We start from the raw sequence: 21232 nt of genomic DNA, 5'->3' as shown, positions 1-21232 counted from the left end.
TGAACATTCGAAAAAGCTCAGGGAAGCTGGGGGGCAATTCTCTCAAAAATTGCCCATGCATGTCTGCTTCTCCACTAATCTCCATGAACTTGGCTTTGAGATCAGAGTTGCATTGCAGGTCAATGAGCTCCATTTGAAGCACAGGAGGGGCATTTTGCACATCAAAGGAAAAGGGGTCCACAAAAATTTGAAAGTGGCTCTGTGCTTTTTGAAGTCTGCAAATCTGTGATCAAATTCCTTCTCTAGCTTAAAAATAGCATTAACATATTTCTCACCACTGAATGGTATGCCTGCATCCACAAGTTCCTTGCATGCTGGGAAATGGCAAAGATTTGTCTGAGAGAGCTGGGATTTCCATAACACAAGTTTTGTGGAGAATGTTCTCACGTTGTCATAGGCAGCACTGATAAGATGCCCTGGGCCTTGTAAAATCTTGTTTAGTACATTCATCTTAGGTGTGATGTCAACAAGAAAAGCTAAGTCCATGAGCCATTTGTGATCACTCAACTCAGAAACAGCATTCCCATCCTTCTCCATGAAGGCTTTCACTTCTTCTCTCAACTCAAAAAATCTTTTCAGGACATTTCCCCTGCTGAGCCAACATACCTCGATGAAACATCTCTATATTCTGATTCCATTTCCTCTTAAAAAGCATGGAACCTCTGTGCTTTAAGCCCCTGGTTTGATTTGGTTGATGCATTTCACAACAACAGACATCACATTGTCATACTGCAGGCATTTACTGCAAAGGGCCTGCTGATGTATAATGCAGTGAAGAGCAATGGCCTTCTCTACACCCTCCTCTTCAATTTTTTTTTGAACAAGTGCCACCAGTCCATTTTTCCTCCCTGTCATCGATGGCGCTCCATCGGTTATTATTCCAACAAACCTCTTCCATGGCAAACATGCTTCTCAATGGCATCACACAGATGCCGAAATATCTCATTAGCAGTGGTCTGGCCATGCATTGGAATTATTGTGAGCAGCTCCTCGGTCAATTCAAAATTGCAATCAACACCACGGACATAAATTGTAAGCTACACAGTGTCTGTTATATCTGTGCCCTCGTCAAGAGCAACTGAGTATTCATCAAAACATTTGGCTTTCTTACACAGTTGATGATGTCACTTGACATGTCAGAAATGCGCTCTGCCACAGTGTTGGCAGAAAGGCTGATTTTGCTAAACTGACCTTTCTTTGTTGGACCGATAATACTTGCAGCCTGTAACATGCATTTTTTAACAAACTCTCCTTCTGTGAATGGTTTCCCTGCCTTAGCAATCATCTCACTAATCATGTAACTAGCTTCGACTGATACAACATTCTCTTTGGTTGCTTTCTTGAAGAAATCTTGTTGCCTCATTAGACATGCTTTAAGAGTGGCAACCCACTTGGCTCTCTCATTTCCTTGATAGTTTGCACATTCCTCAGCACGTTTAGTTGAATAATAGCGTTTCAAGTTGTATTCCTTGTGCATTGCAACTTTCTTTGAGCAAATAAGACATGTGGGGATGCCCCTGTGCTCAACAAATTAATATTGAGTCTCTCACTTTTCCTGAAATTGTCTGTGCTCATCATCAATCTTTCTCTTCACTGTAGGCTTTGATGAAGTCATGATAAAGGTATGACAAAATCCAATTCTGTAATAACCTTCTCTCCTTTCTCTCCCTAGGCCTCCGATAATGCAAGGGACAGCGAGCAGGAGCAGGAGCAGTGGAAATGACGTCTGCGCTAGGCGCAAAGTATTAGCGATTATTAGCTTACCAAATATTCACAATAAAAAAATTGCATTAGTAAGAAAAAAATCACAAAAAATCCCATTAAACATTTGCATACCCCGAACAGAACTGCTCAGGGTATGTGAATGTTTAATGCGATTTTTTCTTACTAATGTGATTTTTTATTGGGATTATTCGGTAAGCGAATAATCGCGAATACTGCAATATTTGAAGGCTGGCAGCGGGTCACAAAATATTGTATGGAGGGCTGCAAACGGCCCGCAGGCCACGAGTTTGAGACCCCTGCTCTAAAGTCATTACAAACTTTATTCTCTCTCTCTCTCTCTCTCTCTCTCTCTCTCTCTCTCTCTCTCTCTCTCTCTCTCTCTCTCTCACACACACACACACACACACACACACACACACATATACACACATCAAAATAGATGGTAAGGCCCACTTTGACAAATAGATTAAATTCCAAAGTAAAAGTGGTATTTTGGTTACCAAATAATCCATAGGGGTCATCAGAGGCCTCAATAATAATGATAGCCTCTTCTGATGCCCCTAGTTTGGCTCCTCCTGTTGTTTCATTCAACAGCTGCACTAGAAAAATTTCTTCCAGCTCAGGATAGATGTCATTAATAATATATATTGGCACAGCTTTACTGGCTTCTCCTTCTAATAAAACCACATCTGAAGAAGCTATACTATAATCTTCACCTAAAGGAGACAGAAAAAAAAATGCTAAGACATTCTAAAATATGTAAGAAAATTTTATATATTAAAAAATTACTTTCAATTGTCATGAATTTTCTTGGAAGGGTTTTTTTAGGATTCTGAACTCATTTATTCTTAATACAATTTTCTCTCTTGCCCCAAAACTGTGATGTTAAAATTTTTTTAAAAAAATGAATAAAACCTCCTAAGAATATTCAAGTTCATACCTCCTTTTTTGGGGTAGGGACCATTTGGGGAAATAGGGACAAACCAAGCCTAACACATGCAAGACAAGTGTTTCATTCATTCATTCATTATACTATAGATCCAACCCCATTTCTTTATGAATATAAAGAAGTATATAATTTTGTTTTACTGGCTATACACAGAAATAGTAATGAATATTACTAATGAATATTACACTAATAGAAATAGCTATACATGCATTCATTACCTTAAGACAGTACAGATCTACCAAAAATGTGCATATAATACTTTTAGAATAAAGAACAAAACCCAATTTCTTATCTCACGGGGGAGATAGATTACATGTGTATAGATTCAAACATGTCAACATCAACAGTATTATAGTTTGAAGCTATGGACTTTCCTACAGTTTTATTAAACATTGCACTGTTCACAGTAAAAATGGTAGAAACTTGTTTCTGGTCACATAATAGGTGGAGAAAAAAGTCTTCATATGGCGCTTGAAGCTAATTTTCTGGTGCATTGATTAAATTTCATAGTCAGTATATAGGTACTCAGATATTCCTCTAGGTTTTCATCCAAAGTTTTGCAATATTGATGTTCACATACCACCTTGGGTCCAGATAATGCCAGAACATTGTTCAAGTAAGTATTAATTCCAGATAATTTATTTTTTAAAAAAAATAAGCATGATAATCTTTAACCCTTTCTTACTTAAGAAACTGAATGAATACTAGATAGAAATTTAATAATTCTCTTTCTCCCTAGCCTGGGGAGTGCTGGGAGGCTTGGCAGGCCCCCAGCCATCCTTGTCATTTTCCCCTGACTCCAGACCTTCCCTGGTGCCAGCTCAGATGGCCAGAAGTGGGTTCAAGAGGACTCTTAGTGGTCCTCAGGTTTCCTCCTCCCTCCGTACTCCAGGGGGGAGGTGCATGGAGAGGAGGGCGGGCAGACATCTGGCTTCCAGTTTCCTCTTTGATTCTGGAGACCAGCTCTTGCCAGGTATGGGGTTTGGGGAGACCCCATACCAGAACCTTTCTCCCTAGCCTGGGGAATGCTGGGAGGCTTGGCAGGCCCCCAGCCGTCCTTGTCTTTTTCCCCTGACTCCAGGCCTTCCCTGGGTGCCAGCCCAGATGGCCAGAAGTGGGTTCAGGTGGACTCTTAGTGTCCTCAGGTTCCCCCTTCCCTCAGTAATCCAGGGCGGAGGTGCATGGGGAGGAGGGCAGGCAGACATCTGGCTTCCGGTTTCCTCTTTGATTCTGGAGACCAGCTCTTGCCAGGTATAGGGTTTAGGGAAGCCCCATACCAGAACCTTTCTCCCTAGCCTGGAGAGTGCTGGGAGGCTTGGCAGGCCCCCAGCCATCCTTGCCTTTGTCCCCTGACTCCAGACCTTCCCTGGGTGCCAGCTCAGATGGCCAGAAGTGGGTTCAGGTGGAGTCTTAGTGGTCCTCAGGTTCCCCCCTCCCTCCGTACTCCAGGGGGGAGGTGCATGGGGAGGAGGGTGGGCAGACATCTGGCTTCCGATTTCGTCCTTGATTCTGGAGACCAGCCCTTGCCAGGTATAGGGTTTTTCTCCCCTGGACTTCAGTCTTTCCCTGGACACCGGTCTAGGTGGACTCTATAGGGGTCAACAGGCTTTCCCCCTATCTCTCCCTACACTAATGGGAATGCACTCTGGGAGGAGGGCAGGCTGTTCTAGCACTGGTTTATATTGGGACAGTCAGTGGAAATTTTTTCTCTTTTTTTTCATATTGATATTATTGTGTGCATATATTCTATATATCCATAATATCCATCTTGTATTGGGACCTTGATACTGCCCTACAAAGCTCATTTCTAATATTTTACTGCCTCAGTCCCAACCCTTACTTCCCCCCATCCTCCCATGTAGGTGCAGCTAATGACATGAAGCTCACCACATAGAATGATAAGTGCAGTTAGAGAAATAACTACACTGAAAACTATCATAACAATGTGAATGAATGAGGGAAAAAGAAAGCCTGTCTCGAGTACAGGTGTGGGTGGGGTAGGGAGTAGGTAGATCTGGGAAATTGGTGGTGGGAATCCTGCACTGGTGAAGGGGGGTGTTTTTTACATGACTGTAATCATACAAGTACAATTATATTTGTAATCACGGTGTTTAAATAAAGATAATTAAAAAAAAGAAATGTAATAGTTCTTAGGCAAATTTCTCTCTTAAAGCTATAACTCTAACCACCAAAAGAGGAAAGTCTCTTACTGTTATCTTTACTAATGGATTAATATTATTTATATTTAAATAGTTATTCTAGTCATTGTTTATATTAAGCTCTTCAATAAACAAAGTCAAGCTCTAAAATAAACAAGCAAATAAGCCATAGACAAGCTACTGTCAAACACTACTTTCATATGATTATACATTTTTACCCCTACATTACTCAGTATCATTGAGACACTGAATTCCTTTCAAGACTAAAAATGAAACACAGATTAAATCCAACAAACTTCTTTAATTTATAGTTTACTTTTTAAAGATTTGTGTATGTTTTGGTCATAAAAGTGTGTACAATCATACACACTTTTCCCCAACTGCTCATCCAAATTCTACAAGTTTGGTATTATTATATAGATAAAAATCTCCATGTTTGTCTTTGGAAAGCTGTGGATTGTGAAGGGAGATCGTACAGAAGTTAAGGCAGCAACCTTTAACATAGTCGACCCAGGCTCCATCTCTAGCATTGTATATGATACCTTGAGCCCCACCTGGAATGATCCTTGAACAGTCGGCAAAGCCAGGTGTGGCTCCAAGACCTTCCAATAAAATTAAATTAAATTTTAAAAATGCCATTTAAAAAAATTTAATGCAAGAATCTGATTAAATTCTAGTCAATTTTTTTAAACTAAATCTTTGTGCACCTTTATTAGTCAAGGAAACACTATTCATCTAAAACATTTCTCTATTCCAAAGATGACTTATCTCACCAGCTATTGCAGTTATTGGCACAGCTTTAAACTTCACAGAAACATCTGCAAATGCTCCGCCTGTTCTAGTCACATTGATAATGGGTCCAACATGATTTTCTGCCACTCGGACAACTGGAGCTGAGAGCTGAAGGATTCCAAATGCATCATCATTGGCAATGATAATTAGATGAGCAATACTTTCTACATTAGGCCCAAGGCGTGGAGAATTTGGAACTGAAAAAAATAAAGTTAGCATATCAAAATTCTCAGAACTGGCCAAAAGTCATCAAGAATACTCAGCAAAGATCCCAGCAACTAAAAGAAATCATCCTTTGCTATTTTCTCTCTACTATTTATATTTTTAAAAATAATTGATTATATACAAACCAGCACTCAACAGGGAGAATACAAAAATAAAGTCTCTTACTTTCTTGTAGTTTTACATGTAGCAAAAATTATATTTAGAATCCTTATCAAAGCAATAGCTGTCCTATAAGGTTAATTTAATAAATATGGGAAACTTACGAAACAGTCACAAAATGAACTAAAATATTATTTTGTTAATATTAAAATAATGAAATCTAATTAGTAACGCTTTTCTAATTAGTTCATTTCCATGTCAATTCTTTAAAAAGCATTTTAGAAACAAAATTGAGTAGTAAAGCAAGTCTCTTGTTAGCCTTCCATGACCAGCTGCAAATCATCAGGCTAATCACTGTTTTCCTTCATAAACCTCTTCCTTCCTGCTCTATTGAAGCTAATAGTCATTGTCAGAATGGGGGAGATGGTCAGCCTCAACAGACTTCAAGCCTGCCCTAGGAGACTTTGTGTCACATAATTAGAGCTTCCTTCCTACTCCCACTTCCTTTCGAGAGAGAAAAACTTATTCTGAAAGTGTTTAGAACCATCTACAAATTTCTCTGATTTATTTTCTACATTCAATTCCAATTAACACTCTTACCAAAACAATGTTTAGAAAGCAACTCTTTTTTGTTTGGTTTTTGGTTTGTTTGTATTGGGGCTACACCCATCCAGCCATGCTCTGCAGTGATTAAGACAGACTCCTGAAAATGCTCAAAGGACTATACAGGATTGAATCCAGGATGGCTATATGCAAGGCATGTGCCCTAGTTATTGTACTACTTCTCCAGCCCCCAAGAAAACAACTCTTGAACACAAATGAAACATCAACAAATTCATATCAAAGGTAACCAAATTTGAGTTCAAATTTAGAATGGGTCTACAGTATGTTAGTATTGAGAAGTATGTATGAATAAAATTTGATATTTTTTTAAAATTTTAATCTAAAACAAGCAATAAAACCATTTCATTTTAATATATGGGTCTGGGCCAGGACAAAGCATATCCAACTTAAAATTATAAGGTACGAATCAAAAATTATATAATTAAAATAGAAAAGAATATCATAGAGGTTTATAGCAACAAATGACTTTTTTAAAACGAGAACTACTTAACAGATATATTCTAAAACACTTTTGGTGTATGAGCACACATAATCTCCATACCATTACTATGTGGTAGGTAATTGTCCACATTTTATAGAAAAGTAATAAAAGGCACAGAGAAGTAGAGGAGGATACCAAATTCCTCACTCTCAAGACAGATCAACTAGACATATCAGGAAAATGCAACAGCACTATCCAGATAGGAAAAGAAGTAAAGCTCTCACTGCCGCGAAATCTATGCCTTTTTTATTGGCAAATAATGAAACTAAAGAGAGAAAGTAAACAAAACAATTTACAATTGTGTCTCAGAAAATCAAGTACCTGCAAATCAACATAACAATAGATATGAAAGAAACTATAAAACAGACTAAAAGAATTAAAAAAAAATGAAACAGAGCAATCGTACAGCCAATAAGGCACTTGCCTTGCATCTAGCCAATCTAGGATTGATTCTGATACCCCCATATGGTTCCTCAAGCCCATCAGGATGATTCCTGAGCAGAGCCAAACATATTAAAACCTGAGCAATGATGGATATGGTCCAAAAACAAAAAGAGAAATGAGGATATGAGAAAATAAAAATTCTCTGTTGTGTACTGCACAGACTAACATTATTAAAATGACAATCCTGTCCATTGTACATTCAGTGGAGTTACAATAAAAATACCTACAACATTTTATAAAACAGATCAAATGGTATTTGTTTATATGGAGTAATAAAGCCTTCTAAACACCCAATGTAATACTTCAAAAAAAAAAAAAGGTAATGGGAGGATTCTCTTTCCCCAAATTCCAAGTGTAGTATAAACACTATATAATCAAAAACTGCAATGATGGAATAAGAAAGATTCTAAAATTAATAGAATAAAATTGAGAGTCTAGAGACATATCTTCAGGTAAATGTACTGTTAAGTACAGAAGCAAAAAGTATGAAGTAGAGCAAGAAAAGAACTCAAAAAAAATTTAATTCAGACCTTTTCCTAATAATATCATGCAATAAGATCAATGTAAAATGGACTAGAGACCTCAGTGCCAGACCTGAATCCATAAGCTATAGTGAGGAAAACATTAAAAGAGTACATCTTAACATTGAAGTTAAAGGCATCCTCAGGGATTCAATGCCTTTAGCAAAGGAAACAAAGGCAGAAATAAACAAATGAAACTACATAAAACTAAACTTCTGCAATGAAAAAAAAAAAGACCAAAATGAAAGGCATCCCAGTGACTGGAAGAAAATATTTGCTAATCACATATCTGATTAAAAAGCTAATATCCAACATGTATAAAGCACTGGCAGAACTTTAGAAAAAATATCATCAAGAAACAGAGGGAGGAGAAAAGCAGAAACTTCCCCAAAAAGACATATAAACGACCAAAATCCATATACAATGCATCATTTATAATCAGATTCATGCAAACAAAACAATAATATCTTGCAAAGTAGATCAAGAATTATTCTTAGAATCCTACCAGGATTATCCTTAGAACACTCGATTTGAATATAAAATGTTGAAAGCTACGATCTAGATTATAATAATACTAGAGGTGAGTTAAACATGGATTACATAAGTTTTCAACATTCAGATTCATTCAAAAATATTAATTTGAAAGGATATATGCAATACCATGTTCATTGCAGCACATTTTAATAGCCATGTTTAGAAACAATTCAGGGCCCGGAGAGATAGCACAGCGGTGTTTGCCTTGCAAGCAGCTGATCCAGGACCAAAGGTGGTTGGTTCAAATCCTGGTGTCCCATATGGGTTTCCCCCCCCCACCCCCACTCCCCCCACCCCACTCCCACCCCCGTGCCTGCCAGGAGCTATTTCTGAGCAGACAGCCAAAAGTAACCCCTGAGCAACGCCGGGGGTGTGACCCAAAAAAAACAAAAACAAAAAAAGAAACAATTCTAATACTTAAGGATGAATGGATCAAGAAGTTGTGGTATAAATACACATTGGAGTACTATTTAGCTCCAAAACTGAACAAAAGCATGCAATTTGCATGAATGGAACTTGAGAATATACTAAGTGAAGTGAGATAGAAGGAAAGGGACAGATGAAGAATGATATTTTTCCTATGTGGAACTTAAGGAGACACAACCAGGTAACAACAATAATGCAACATAATGGGCCCGGAGAGATAGCACAGTGGCATTTGCCTTGCAAGCAGCCAATCAAGGACCAAAGGTGGTTGGTTCGAATCCCGGTGTCCCATATGATCCCCCGTGCCTGCCAGGAGCTATTTCTGAGCAGACAGCCAGGAGTAACCCCTGAGCACCGCTGGGTGTGGCCCAAAAACAAAAACAAAAAAAATAATGCAACATAATGAAGAACTGTTTCACAAAATTAGTTAGTGGGAGGACTTGAAAGGGAGTTGTGGAGCTCTTGGGGGAAAGAACTACTGAGGCTAATGTGAATATTATGTATGGGGGAAACAATCGCTAAGAACATTGTGAATTACAGTATCAGTATTGTGAATTTTAATATTCAATATTGTGAATTACAATCAATTTTTTAAGTTTAAAAATAAATAAGATTCAATTAGAAAATATAGTGGACTTTGGAAACATGACTTCATGTTTTCAAGTGCCCTACTTGCATTTCTTTGCCTTAGAAAATTTTGTAAAATGATGTTTTCAATGTAAGAAGCTAATTCTTTTACCAAATGTTCTACCATGTCTAATTTTAAATTTGCTTTCTCAAAATTCTTACCTCTATTAAAATGTTTACTTACTTGGGCGATCCTGTACTTTCTCTATTAAAGTAGAGTTAAGTAATTCAATAAACAGAGATTCCGATCTTTCTGGCTCATCATCATCCAAAATTGAAACAGTTATTGTGGCCTCACTCTGATTAGCTCCAAAAAGAACAAATCCAGAAACTGGTATACAGTCTTTTCCTTGTGTTGCTCTGGCTAAATTAGGTGGAAAATAAGATGGCTTGTCCATATCATCCAGTGTTGCATAAGTAACCATGACTTTCCCCATGAGGCCTTTTAACCTGAATATTGACAAGGTGATGTTCTGTGTTGCTTCCTCGACTTGAATTGGTCTATTTTTCTCAGAAAATATAAAAACCCCATAAGGGTCATCACTAGCCAAAACTATTAATGTAGCATTAGTATGATCACCCAAAGAACCACTGGAAACACTGAGAATTGACACAAAGAACACTTTATCCAGTTCTGGCCATTCATCTGGCAATATTTCCACTGTGATGTTGGCACTCTTTTGCCCAATCTCAAATGTGACATTGCCAGAGGTGAAGGAGAGATCACCATCAGGATCAGACTCTATGCTCCAAACCAAAGTCACATGAGAAAGGGTTCCATGGCTTCTCAAGATCTGTAAAATATTAATATTAAGACAAATTATAAAGAGGGTCTAGAGTACATGCTTTGCATTTGGAAAGTGCAACTCCTGGCACCACTAAGAGTTACACAGAACTGGGAAGAGCTCTTAAGCACAGAGGAAAAATCTAAAAAGTATTCAAAGAATGACTAATACCATAAACTGCATTTACTATAACTAAAAATGGAAAGGAGATCCCACAACCAAATCTTTTCTTACTAACCCCACAGTTGGTGCTCTGCTCCCTGCCTAAACATATGTCATTAACAGAGTTTAAGATCCCAGCTTCCTCTTAAATCAACCCTCAAAGGAGTTCAGTTACCATTCAGTTCTAAACCAACACAACAATCTAATGAATTCCAGAACTGACATCACACAGGTCTACTAAAATTTGGCACACAGATGCCACTTTCACTCAGATTCATGATCCTGTATTTAGCACATAGATCCATTTAATCTAAATTTCAGTGAACATGTGAAAAGAAAAAAAATCAAATTATTCAGGAGGAAGAAAAAAAGAAGAAATTCATTGGTCATGGGAATGCTACCTGGCAAAGCCTCTATGGAAAGGAATATGGATTTCTCAAAAACTTAAAAATGGAGTTATCATAAGATTCAGCTTCAAACCATTTACCTAAACACAAAACACAACACACAACACATAGGCTTCACTTCTAGAAAACTTCTAGAAAACATACAATAATTTTAAGATATGTGTGCCTCTAGGCTCATTTTAGGGCTTAGTACAATTTCCAGAGTAGAGAAAAAAAATGACCAAGTAAAGGGATAAAGAAGTTGTGGTATATCTGCACAATAGAATACCATAAACTCACAGAAAAAAATAAAAATCATGCAGCTTGTATATAATAGGAAGGTATCAGTTAAGCCAAGGTACAAATACCAGATGTCTCATTTATGGCATATAGAGACACAAATCAGGGGTAGGAACAGTATCAATAATAAATTCTGGGCACTAAATTACAAACCCGAAAATACCAGGCTGAAGGGAAGACAAAGAGGAAATGAAGAAAATGAACCAGAAATAACACATAGGCCATAGAGTCTATGGCATGTAAGTGGTAATAAAGGGTGGTACAAAATCATAATTAAAGGTCAACAATGGTGGAAGAATTGAGTTGAGATAAAGATCGAGCCAGGGCAGACAACACGACAGATGTGGAAGACCACTGATACTTAGTGGTGGTATGTACCTATTTTGTACATGGATACTATAAATCTGAGCACTACTATAATCATATTATTTAAAGAATAAAGAGTAATAATAATAAATTTCTACCCATTTCTTCACATCCACATCTCCCAAATCTGTGAGTATATACTTGTTGAAATGCAGCCTCTATATGCCTCAATCTCTCTGAGTAAGATGACTGACAACCTCAACTGATGTATGGATACCCAGAGTAAAAAAGAAATCTTTGTCATATGTTTGTAACCATAATAGCAGAATATGTATAAAACTCTATGTAAAAGAACAGTTGTGTTACATCTCCCTTTTATTCTTAAATTATTTGAATCTATGTTGCTAAGCACAATATATTCTGCATAACTAAGTTCATATGTAAAACTAAAGAAAAATGCCAAATCACTATTCAGTTATGAACTGTATTATCAATTTCACTAGGTTCATTATTCTCAGGCATACAGGAAAAAAATAGTTAACATAAGTTATGCTCATTTTTCTTTAAATGGAGGGAAAACATACTCACATTCAATGTCACAATGTTGAACCCATCTTCTGGTTCAGTTCCACTGACAAAGAGAGACTCGGGACTAAATTCAAACACACCATGTGCATGGTCAGAGGCCGCAATTGTCACTAGGATTTGGGAAGCCACTCCGATACTGGCTGCATGAATAAGTTCCAACAAATAACAAGAAAATGTTAATCAGTAATTTACAAAACAAAACAAAAAAAAAAAAGCCAAGAAATGACTTTTAGAAAAGAGTACTATCAAATAAAAAAAAAAAGAAAGAAAAGAAAAGAGTACTATCATTCACTGAGTGAGTTCTAATTTGTTTTAGAAAGAAAGGCAGACACAAATGAGTGCCCCATGTATTCATGCTTGTATGACCTTTCTCCCTTTTTGGCACTAACTTGACATGCAAATGCTGCACAAGCACTTGGGGATGAATGAGGAAAACTTGTTTTTCTTTTCCTTCTTCGTGAAAGAGAACATTCTTCCATACAGAATATATGAGGAAATTCTCCCATGCTCTTACTGACCTCAGAAAAGCATGAATCAGAATATCTTATGAAATATACCTTATGAAAGTTAGCTACTCTGTCACTTTTGCCAGTCTAATTTAAGATTTGATTTCAAAATAGGTATTAATTCAGAAAAATATATAAGCATGCAATAATATGTCTCACCTAATCCTAAACAATTCAATTCTATTGGCCAGACATCAGATCTTTTTAAATGTGCCAAGATTTTTTATGATGTATTTTTTCCTGTTAAGTTCACCCTTGATATTATATTAAGAAAAACAAGACAACAGAATCCCAAAGTTAGTGATTAAGCCGATCCTATAAGTGGCAGTGATGAATCAGAAATGGGAAAGGTGGAATTATGAGTTCTGACACTGAAGTATGAAGTTTGCCTTTGTGCAAAAAGGATTTAATACTTGTCTCTGAAGACACAAGGTTTCTATGCACTCACTCCTACTATTAAAAAAGGATATTCTAAGTCATGCCTATTTGTAAAGAATTGGTTTCAAAAGACAACTTTAATACCCGCTGCCATTAATTGGCACTTCCCATTTATTATCTTTTCTATTAATTTTGGGAAGATGTTATGAATAAAAAATAAAAAGTCATGATTTTTGTTTTGTTTTTTGGTCTTTGGGCCACACTCGGTAACACTCAGGTGTTACTCTTGGCTATGTGCTCAGATATCGCTTCTGGCTTGAGGGACCATATGGGACGCTGGGAGATGGAACCTTGGTCTGTGTCTTTGGTCAGCAAATGCCCTACCACTGTGCCACTGCTTCAGCCCCAAGTCATGGGGCCCCCAAGTCTTTTCTTTTCGAAAAGAAAATAAGCATGATGTGTTCTCTAAAGTTATAGTGCTCCTATCTATCTCTTCTTGGAAAAATGATTCCCAAGTGGAACTCAGGCATCTGGTAGTCACTCAAGGGACCATGTGGTACTGGGGAGTCAAGGCAGGATTGAGTACATGACTTGCATAGCCCCTGCACTATTCCTCTGGTCTGTGATTCTGTCTCACATAGGAAATAAAAGCATATAAAACATGTTTTTAAATAATTTTGTATATGATAGTCAAGCAAAGCTTACATTATGATTATAATCAAAAATCATTATTAAGTTCACACAGTGAAAATATGATTTTCTGAAGCAAGAACCTAATTCTGATAATCACTAAATCTAGCTGTGTAGTAATAACAGGAAGTATTTCATAAAGTTATGAATGTTAGTGAGATAAAATGAAAAGAACATATACATAATAACTTGTCGCTAATGATTAGTTTTACTTTACCTAAAAGGAAAAATTAATATAAAAATGTAGAATACTGGATTGCCTGAAAATAACTGCTTACCACGTTTGTGCATGGTTGGAAGGAAGAATTCCACGTCCCCATCACCACTACCACTGCCTTCAACCCTAAAGAATTCAGCCACTTCACAAGGAGACAGACAGGACATAATCCACACAACACACATCGACATAATGAAAAATTAAAGCTTTTCAAACATATCTAGCAAAAAAGAAATTGCAATAGTATTTACCCAATGGCATGCATTCTTTTGAAGGAAACAATATTTTATATGGTATAACACTGCCAGGTCACCAACATATAAAACTTCATTCAAGGGCTGAGCAATAATACAGTAAGAAGTTTGCCTGGCTTGTGGCTGACCCAGCTTTAATCCCTGGCATCCCATATAGTCTCCTACCTGGGTGCAGAACCAGGACAAGGCCCTCCCCCTTCAAAAAAAATCATAGATTCAGAAACTATACCATGCAAAGTATAAATAATACTTCCCATTTCTGGCCAATTCAAAAATTGGGGTGGGATTCCCCAACAGTACTGAATGGCTCCTGCAGTATTTCTTGTCATTTTCAGTCCAGCATGCCTGAGAGCATTCTCAGTGCAGGACTGATGGGTAAATGGTAGGGCCTGACAGTGGTATTACTAAGTAGCACAGTGATGGGACCATCAAGTCTTCACCAAATGAAAAAAAAAAGGAGTTTTATTTTAAAACATTCACTTTCAGCAATCAAATTATCTGTAACACTTAAAAGTATTTCTTAGATTTCCTACAGAGAATCACTGCAACCTGTAATCCCTGTGAAAGTCACTTCATCCCTTACAACAACTAATTCAAGATGAGGAACATGCGTCTAACAATTCTCTCCTATCACATAATCATACTCCCTCCCTAGTTACTATTCTCAGATTTATGCCATTCTGCTACTGACATAACAGAAAGAACTTTAGATAGAGTCTAAAGACCTCTTTTACACCAGATGGTGTCAGATGCTAGTTCTAAAACCTTCAGTAAGTTACTAAAACTCTCATTGCCTCACATTTTCACTTATATAAAAGGTCTTTTATGGAGCTGCTACAAAGATAAATAATGCAAAATATTGCTTTGAGTACTTCGGTAACATATTAAGTGCTATAATATACTAGGACTGGCTATTTCCAATATATTTCCAATATTTTATAAACCACTTACTTAACTCAATGTTAATGGGAAAAAAGGGAAAAATTTAAGAGAAGAAACAAAAGGAGACAGAGATAAACAAGACCAGGTCCCTATGTATATATGATAAACAGTATCTTATTAGTTTAAGAATCTGCCTGACCCCTGCCTTACCTTCAAAGGTCTGAGATAAAACAGAAATGAGAGTTTAGAGAACTCAGAATCTGAAACTATATTAGAATTTATCAAACAAAATGAATATACACAAACATGACTAAAACATAACCACAATCATGTTTGTAATCAAGGTGTTCAAACATATTATTAAAAAATGAATATACACAAACAATCAATGCAGGCTTCATTTTACTATCCAGTAGTTAAAAGAAAAAAGTAATTAAGTAAGAGTACTTAGGAGAAAATTCACTGGTTAGTTTAAGACATCTATTCAAGTGGTTACCTATATACATAGAATCAATATTAATAGAAAAAACAAGGTTTGCTCCCCTAATTTAAGTCTCCATAATTTTACTCTACAGCTGTTTACTTCATAAGCAGTCATTATTGTGACTTAAGACCAGGGTTAGATTGCTTTACTTTCTATTCTAACTCACCTTATCAGAGGATAGGTTGAAATTTAAAGGTGGAGGCAAAGAATTAATCAGCTTTTCTGCCACTAGCACTTACTCAGAAACAGCGATATTCAGTTTCAAATGAATGTGCATGCCCAATTAGTATTAATGTCTATTCTAGAGATACCAGACATATTTATGTAAGTTCTAAGTATCACTACAATTACAAATATTTCTGAAGAATATTTGGTATTTGATTGTACGCAATGATCTCTAACATCTTTTATATTACACATGTATTTTGGCTATAAAGTTTACAAAAACAAGTTTTCAAATACTTAATACCATAAAAATAACAATTTTAAAACTGCATTAATGAAAGTCTTGTCATGAAATCAATGATTTGAATTTATAAGGACTTGGAGGACAAGAATGTTGATCGTTTTTCATGTCATTTGCCAAAATGATTATTCAATCAAAGTTAATTACTATTTAATCATTGCCCTGATACCAAACACTGACTTTATCTCTTTTGCTTTCACCTATCCTCTAGGAACAAAGGGAAATTCTCTACCATGCACCAGAGATGCCAATATTTATGTCCTATTCAATGTCTCCTATGATAGTATGATTTCTTTTTTAAAATAATGGAAAAATTTTAGATAATAACCCCAGACTTTGTAATAGAAGAGACACATCTACTAAACATCATATGAACTCTCAATTTCTTTTTTTTTTTTTTTTTTTGGTTTTTGGGCCACACCTTGTGACGCTCAGGGGTTACTCCTGGCTATGCGCTCAGAAGTTGCTCCTGGCTTCTTGGGGGACCATATGGGACGCCGGGGGATCGAACCGCGGTCCGTCCTAGGCTAGCACAGGCAAGGCACGCACCTTACCTCCAGCGCCACCGCCCGGCCCCAACTCTCAATTTCTTAACACTTAATACAAAGGTTATTAGTATGCTACATTTCTACAACACCCATATAGCACCTGATAATTAACTACACTGATATTTCTGAAAAGAAATACTTCACCCAAATAATGAATATAAAGATTTTAAATAATCTCACTTCAATGGAGATAAGTTTTGACACTCAATGGATTTTAATTCCAAAAATCTTTAGGATTTTTAATTTAATAAGAATTAAAGAACCAGTAGTGTTGTTCTGTTTTACTCATAACTTCCTCATAACAGTTTATCTAAAGCCTAGTTTTCAACACTACTATATTTGGAGATAAGTGCAAAGGAGCTACTCTGGAAATTGACAGTGGCAAGAAAAAGAGGTTATTTTAAGAGTATCCACTATTTAATCTTTAATGACAATTACCATTTAATAAGTCAGAAAATTTTTACTATTTAACTCTGAAAGTACATTTCCTCCAGAAAATTGTCAATGGGTAATAAGTGAAGGAAACAGCACAACTGAAAGTATTAAGACAAACATTAGTGAAAAGAACTCAGAATTTACCATACCTTAAGGAACTATGTGTAAATGAAACTATAACCTGAATATTGACTTCTAAAACTGGTATCCTATACTTATACAAATACATTGTAATTTTTTTTACCAAGAAATAAACTGCCATAGAAAAAGATCTTATCTACCGTAAATCTTAAGTCACTTTAACCTTCAAGCAGCTCTTTCCTATAAATATAACATTTTAAAATTAATTCAAAGAAATGTATTTTCTTTATACTTGGCTATCATCATGACAAGTGACAAATACTTGGTATTTTCTTATTTACCAGTCTTACCTCCTCCCTCTGGGTTGAACAATTCAACTTTAAAAGTTTTTTCCAATTCAGGGATAGAATTATCAGTAATATTAACAGCTATGTATTTATATCTTTCTCCTTGTTGAAAATCTAAACTTCCAGCAACATTCTGAAAAACAAAAGAGATAGTCATTAGTTTGTGATTATTTAGGATATTATATTCCAAAATGATTATAAATAGTGAAAGAAAAGAAAATTGGTAGAGTATAAAATATATAATTAGAAGCCCCTAGTCAACTAAGTAGTATTAATCATAAACTTTAAATATTTACCAACTAAATAAAATGTATGCTTTTATCCCTTTGTTTTGTTTTGTTTTGAGGGTAACACCAGAAAATGTTTAGGACTTATTCTTGAATGTAGTCAGGGATTTCTCATGGGAGTGATTGAAGGACCATAGAGGATGTCGGAGATCAAATGATGGTCGACCACATGCAAGTACCCTACCTGCTGTAGTATTGCTCCAGCCCATGCTTATATTCCTCATATTCATCGAAGTAGTCAATGCAATACATCAAGGTAATCATAGCAAAGGAAAGTTATCACTGAGTGACATCCATAAATTCCTAAACATTTAATTCAGTGCGAAGCAAAGAATTTTCTTGGCCAAGTGCAATTTGAATAATTCAAAGTAAACTATAAAGTACTTGAAGTACTCTGTGCACAATGGTAATGACATTTTTTCTGAGAATCTCTCCAAGTAGGAATGACTATCAGCCTTTCTGGCATGACTATAAACTTAATTATATTTGCATTTATAATTTATAATATAACCTCCCATCAGAAAAGTTCACACATTACAAGAAAAAGTTATTGAATATTGACTTTGGTGTTAAAGTCTCTCTCCTTTTTATCTTACATAAGCATTACCCTCAAATCATTATATTAATTTTACAGTTCCTTAAATTTCCATAATGTCTGCTGCTATGATGCTACCCAGCATAAATTTCCCCTTTCACGGAAAACAAAACTGAGGTTAGGAAAGATTCTGTAAGGTTACATTATGCATTTATTTATTGTTTTTACTGTTTTTATTATACTTTAGAAAACATTATAATAGTGTTAATGATTAATATACAATGTTACTGCAAGTTCATTACCACCAAAGGATCCACAATCCTCCACCACTACCCCTATGTCACTTCTACTAGTATAACCAGTTTAAAACTAGTTCTATCTAGTCCCAAATCCCAGAGATTTTTTACTTGTTTTTAGTTCAGTATTGTTTTGCTTCATTTTGACAAGGTAATATCAATTCACAATAAAAGAAAAATGATCATTAAAATTAAAAGATTATTCCTTTTGTTTGAGGTACATAGACAGATAAATTAAAATGTGTAAGAAATAATTTATATCTTATTGAAAAATCTAAAACATTAAAATAAATAGTAAAATGGAGGGGCCAGAACGATAGCACTATAGGTAGGGAATTTGCCTTGCACTCAATCAACCTCGGTTCAATCCTGACAACCCATATGGTCCCTCAACTCTGCCAGGAGTGACCCCAAGTGCTGCTGGGTTATGGCAAATAATAATAAAATGGACACCTGTAGCATATTAAGGTGCAAGAGAAATAAATTTAAGTGTTATTGAAATGTCACATCTCAAGGGACTGAATAAAGTTACTTTTTAAAATGATATTTAGGGGACCAAAGCAATAGCACAGGAGTGAAGGGTGTTTGCCTTGCATGTGGCTGACCTGGCTTTGATCCGCAGCTTCCCATATGATCACCCAACCATCACCAGGAATAACCCTGGGTGCAAAGCCAGGAGTAAACCCTGAGCGCTGCCAGGTGTGGCCCAAAAAAACAAAAAATAATAAATAAATAAATAAATAAATAAACAATAAAATGATATTTAGTTGACATCATTTTCAATTAAAAGACTGGCAAGTCACTAGTTTTTATTTTACTTATATCATACACCAACTTATTCCAGTCTTTTGAGAGAAGTATTATGTGTGCAGATAAAGCTTCAAAGAGTGAAGAGACTTACCTGGTAATCATCAGGACTGACTGCTGTCAATGGCACTGTTCTAAAGTCCACGATTACCCTTCCAAGGAGTCCTTGCGAACGGGTGACCAGTAACCTAACTTCTCCATCTTCCTCATGCACCATAATATGAGGAATGCTGCTTGCTGGCAAGACCATTACGTCATCAGGCTGGGGAGGCAGCCCTGTGGAGAACTGCAGCAAGCCTGATGAATAATAAGAAATGTTCTTACTCCAAATTATCTGTGAAAGAATTTCACATGCATCTGTAATAATTTTGCTCAAATCAGAACAAAATAAAATTCTGAAGGTGAGGACTATAACAAAAGCACAGCAGGGAGGGCATTTGCCTTGCATACATGTACTGGGAACACATATATGACCCCCAGTATCCCATATGCTTCCCTTTGCCCTCCAGGACGTTTCCTTAGTGCAAAGCCAAAAGTAGCCAGCCAATCAGTACGGCCAGATGTAGACCCAATACTAAAACTTGTCAAAAAGTTTCTGATGGCTTTCATTTAGAAAACCTTTATTGGATATTTTATTTTGTGCTTTTTCAAGTTTTTAATATATTAATAATTATATTTTAATATAGAGTTTAATATTCTTGTGCTTTTGATCTAGATTATATCAATAAGCTTTCAAAAGGTCAAAAAATTAAAATGATAATTTTCCTACATATTCAAAGAAAGTTTTTTTCCACATAGAAACTTTATTAGGAAAAAGAGATGGAGCTCTAAAATAGATACTCAAATATTAACACTCGGAACTCTGCTGGATCTCAGATGCCAGCACCCTTCTGCCTCTCTACTCTGCTGTCCTGCATTTTCGGCCTGATTTCATCCTGGGTGCGGCTCATCTGCCAGCCTGCCTTCCCGTGAGCCTTCCGTGGAGGTGAGTCCACACGCCCAGAAAGGGAGGAGCCAGAGGAGCACGGTTGCTCTGCTCCCCTTCGCGACGGTGCACATCATTTAGCCGATGAATACAACCACAACACGTAGAAAAACCCGCAATACTAGTGTGACAATGGGGAAACAACACGGGCCAGCGCCAGACATAGAGAATGAAGATGGCAACTCTGATGACTTGAGCCTGACCAACCACCTAGTCAGTCTCTCAGATAAGGAGTTTAGAGTTGCAATATGGAACATGTTCAAAGAACTCAAACAAAGTATAGACGAGAACACTAATAAGAATCAGGAGAATATGAAGATAGAAATGAGAAAACTCCAAACAGAAATTTCAGATCAAATAACAGGTCTGAAAAACTCAGTAGATGAATTGAAGAAAAACATGGTTGAGATTTCCCACAGGTTAACAGCAGCTGAGGATAGAATCAGTACACTGGAAGATGAGATGTATAACAATTACATACAGCAGAAGAAATTGGAAAAAAGCCTCAAAGCAAATGATCAAACAATGGAAAAATTACTCAAAGAATGGGAACAGATGAAAATAGAAGTCTATGATAAGCTCAACAGAAACAACTTAAGAATCATTGGAGTCCCAGAGACTCAGGAAGAAAATCTCCAGGAAGAATCAACAGTCAAGAACATCATTAAAGAGAAACTACCAGAGCTAATGAATACATGCAATCAAATCCTGCATGCCCGAAGAGTGCCAACTAAAAGAGACCCCAGAAAAAACACCCCAAGACACATCCTAGTCACAATGACGAATCCCATAGATAGAGACAGAATTCTGAAAGCAGCAAGATCGAAAAGAGAAATTACATTCAAGGGAACATCCTTGAGATTTACTGCAGACCTGTCACTAGAAACACTCAAGGCCAGAA

The 21232-nt window shown here is 36.4% G+C and overlaps 1 protein-coding gene across 1 annotated transcript in view; it reads right to left on the bottom strand.

Moving 5' to 3' along the window:
* ADGRV1 (adhesion G protein-coupled receptor V1) overlaps nucleotides 1-21232 on the bottom strand; it is a 322278-nt gene that overhangs the window by 236142 nt on the left and 64904 nt on the right. The window contains 7 exon segments of the mRNA XM_049769107.1: nucleotides 2226-2441; nucleotides 5607-5822; nucleotides 9791-10400; nucleotides 12134-12273; nucleotides 13986-14066; nucleotides 17425-17554; nucleotides 19441-19643. Of these exon segments, the coding sequence (XP_049625064.1) occupies nucleotides 2226-2441; nucleotides 5607-5822; nucleotides 9791-10400; nucleotides 12134-12273; nucleotides 13986-14066; nucleotides 17425-17554; nucleotides 19441-19643 (1596 nt within the window).

The sequence above is a fragment of the Suncus etruscus genome, chromosome 2, assembly GCF_024139225.1.
Source record: "Suncus etruscus isolate mSunEtr1 chromosome 2, mSunEtr1.pri.cur, whole genome shotgun sequence".
Lineage (NCBI taxonomy): Eukaryota > Metazoa > Chordata > Mammalia > Eulipotyphla > Soricidae > Suncus > Suncus etruscus.
The sequence above is the reverse complement of the archived record's forward strand: the minus strand, read 5'-3'. Positions and strand labels throughout refer to the sequence as shown.